Source organism: Aspergillus thermomutatus (assembly GCF_002237265.1).
Source record: "Aspergillus thermomutatus strain HMR AF 39 chromosome Unknown NODE_475, whole genome shotgun sequence".
In the NCBI taxonomy this organism is placed as follows: Eukaryota; Fungi; Ascomycota; class Eurotiomycetes; order Eurotiales; family Aspergillaceae; genus Aspergillus; species Aspergillus thermomutatus.
Window position 1 is genome coordinate 4,488 of NW_020798525.1, and position 1,722 is coordinate 6,209.

The 1,722-nt window shown below is 50.4% G+C and overlaps 1 protein-coding gene across 1 annotated transcript; it reads left to right on the forward strand.

Moving 5' to 3' along the window:
* Positions 1-1,722, forward strand: CDV56_100878 (bZIP transcription factor; the record flags this gene model as incomplete). Its single annotated transcript, XM_026754497.1, has 4 exons — positions 1-186; positions 556-772; positions 824-1,333; positions 1,421-1,722. The coding sequence occupies 4 exons, from the start codon at positions 1-3 to the stop codon at positions 1,720-1,722; spliced, it is 1,215 nt and encodes a 404-aa protein (XP_026609580.1).

Consider the following 1,722-nt stretch of genomic DNA (forward strand, 5'->3'; position numbering starts at 1 on the left):
ATGGTCTCTATGGTCGAGACCTCCAATTCAAATCAAAATGACACGGCCACGGATTCGGTCGTGCCTAAGCCAGAGCCCTTGCTCGAGGGATCGATCAGTTCATCTGTGTCAACGCCTGAAGCAGAGGGTGAAGTTCCAATGCAGGACGTAGCCCAGACGCAGAAGCGAAAAGGTGGAAGAAAACCCGTACGTAAATCCATATCTTCCCTCTTTTCTGTTTTTGTTGTTTTTCTGGTTTCTCTTTCTTCTGTTAAATGCTTACCATGACCCATGGACGCATGAGATGTCTTATCTACATCTTTATCTCTTGTTCCTGCGTTAATGTGGTGTGCTTTTCCCATGTGGTGTCTGTGTTCAAATCTGGGGCCCCGCATTAGATCTCGCTTTATCCATTTATCATCATGATTGATCATCCCTTATCTTTTGCCTTCCCCCTGCTCATTCTCAGCCTTACGTCTTTCTATTTTTTGCTTCTCTCCTTATCTTGCATCGTTCTGGACTTTGATTTTTATCTCTCCTTTTATTGGTCACTCTTGTTTTAACATTTTAATCCAGATCTATGCCACCTCGGAGGAACGTAAGCAACGCAACAGACAAGCTCAGGCGGCTTTCCGAGAACGTCGCACAGAGTACATCCGTCAACTCGAAACTACTATCAAGCGCAACGAAGAAACCTTGCAGACTCTGCAGCAAAATCATCGTACAGCTGCCGATGAATGTTTGATGCTTCGATATAAGAACTCTTTACTCGAGAGGATCTTATTAGAGAAGGGTAAATGTCAACCTCACTTGTCCCCTCAGTCCTTATTAACAACCAGACTAGGCATTGATGTTCAAGCCGAGTTGCGACTCAAGGCCGGTGCTCCGTCAGGAGCACCGATCAAACCCAACATCATGGCTGCCAAACCCCCGTCAACACTAGAACGAGCGGCGGTCAACCGTACTTCGGCCCAGAGGCTTCCAGCCGGCATCGCCCCTAAGGGGGAGCCGTTCGCCATATCGCGTGATGGAGCATACGGCATGCCTTCACCGCAGTTCCAGGCCACTCCCTCATCACATGTGTCGTCCCCTTCTCATACCAAGTCTCCTGGTTTCGCGTTCCAAGGAGCCATGTCCCCCACCGGGATGGACGCGCAACAAGTCCAGCACGCGCGCTCCCAATTGAATCCTCATTCCCGGAGCTTGAGTCAGACATCTCCCCCGATGAGCATCGGTCAACCCGAGTCGACCGATCCGAAATCGGCTGTGCCTGGTGGTACCGGTCCCAGAGTCCCCCGCGTCCCCTCTGCTGCGTACTATCCATCGCCATTCCAGAAACATTACGATCAACTGGGTAAGCTGACACTTGTTGCTGTCGTTGCATTGTTTTTTTTCTTTCCATCCAAGAAGTGATTGCGTGTACTCATTCTTCCCCGTGCAGAACAGGAATATGACGCCCAGGCGGACATGATCGACGAAGAACATGAGTCGGTCGATGCACCCCCCTACGTCTCCGGATTCAATGCCGCAACTGCTTCAGTCCCTTCCGGCTCTCATTCACTAGGACCTCAACTCACCAACTTCAATCCGCATGCTGGGGAAGGATCCAATGGAGCATACGGTGCCCCAAATCACCTCCTCGGCAACTACGAGCCCATGTTGGACGCAGATCCGTTCGGATTGAGCGCTAGCATGCATTTTCAGACCCCCTTTAGTTATGAGCAAAACCATACGCGTCATTAA